General features: G+C 45.7%; 1 protein-coding gene across 1 annotated transcript in view; it reads left to right on the forward strand.

Moving 5' to 3' along the window:
* Positions 1-906, forward strand: part of LOC103607847 (cytospin-B-like) — a gene marked incomplete at its 5' end in the record, with an annotated part of 81345 nt that overhangs the window by 1701 nt on the left and 78738 nt on the right. Inside the window, one exon of the mRNA XM_008592314.1 lies at positions 8-896. Within this exon, the coding sequence (XP_008590536.1) occupies positions 8-896 (889 nt within the window). The remainder of the gene's footprint in view (positions 1-7; positions 897-906) is intronic.

A 906-nucleotide genomic window follows, 5' to 3' on the forward strand; every position in this document is an offset into this window, starting at 1 on the left:
GCTTCAGAAGCCCAACTGGAACTCAGTTGTCGAGTGAAATTGACGAGTATAAAAAACATGTACATGAAAATGCATTGCAGACATCAGATTCTTCAAGTAGTGATGTTACCAAGGCTTCTTTGTCACCAGATGCCTCTGATTTTGAGCACATTACAGCAGAGACACCCTCGAGGCCCCTGTCTTCCACTAGCAACCCCTTTAAGAGCTCCAAGTGTTCTACCACTGGGAGTTCCCCTAACAACCTGAGTGAATTGTCCTTGGCTTCCCTCACAGAGAAGATACAAAAGATGGAAGAAAATCACCATAGCACCACAGAAGAACTGCAGGCTACTCTGCAAGAGCTATCAGATCAGCAGCAAATGGTGCAGGAACTGGCAGCCGAGAATGAGAAACTGGTGGATGAGAAGATGATTTTAGAGACATCCTTTCATCAGCATCGAGAGAGGGCAGAGCAGCTAAGTCAGGAAAATGAGAAGCTGATAAATCTTTTGCAAGAACGAGTAAAGAATGAAGAGCCCAACATTCAAGAAGGAAAAATCCTTGAACTGGAGCAGAAGTGCACAGATATTCTTGAACAGGGCCGCTTTGAAAGAGAGAAGCTGCTCAACATTCAGCAGCAGCTGACCTGTGGCTTGCGGAAGGTCGAGGAAGAAAACCAAGGAGCTTTAGAAATGATTAAACACCTGAAAGAAGAAAATGCAAAACTGAACGGGTTTCTGGAACTGGAACGGCGTAATAACAGTGTGATGGCCAAGACTCTGGAAGAATGTAGCGTTACCTTGGAAGGGTTGAGGATGGAGAATGTGTCTTTGAAGGCTCATTTGGAGGGTGAGAAGCCAAAAGCTGTGGAGACCAGTACCATGGGGCAGATGGCAGAGAGGTGTGAAGTTCAAGAGATGCTGAAAG

Source organism: Galeopterus variegatus, unplaced genomic scaffold (assembly GCF_000696425.1).
Source record: "Galeopterus variegatus unplaced genomic scaffold, G_variegatus-3.0.2 Scaffold7770, whole genome shotgun sequence".
Taxonomy (NCBI): domain Eukaryota; kingdom Metazoa; phylum Chordata; class Mammalia; order Dermoptera; family Cynocephalidae; genus Galeopterus; species Galeopterus variegatus.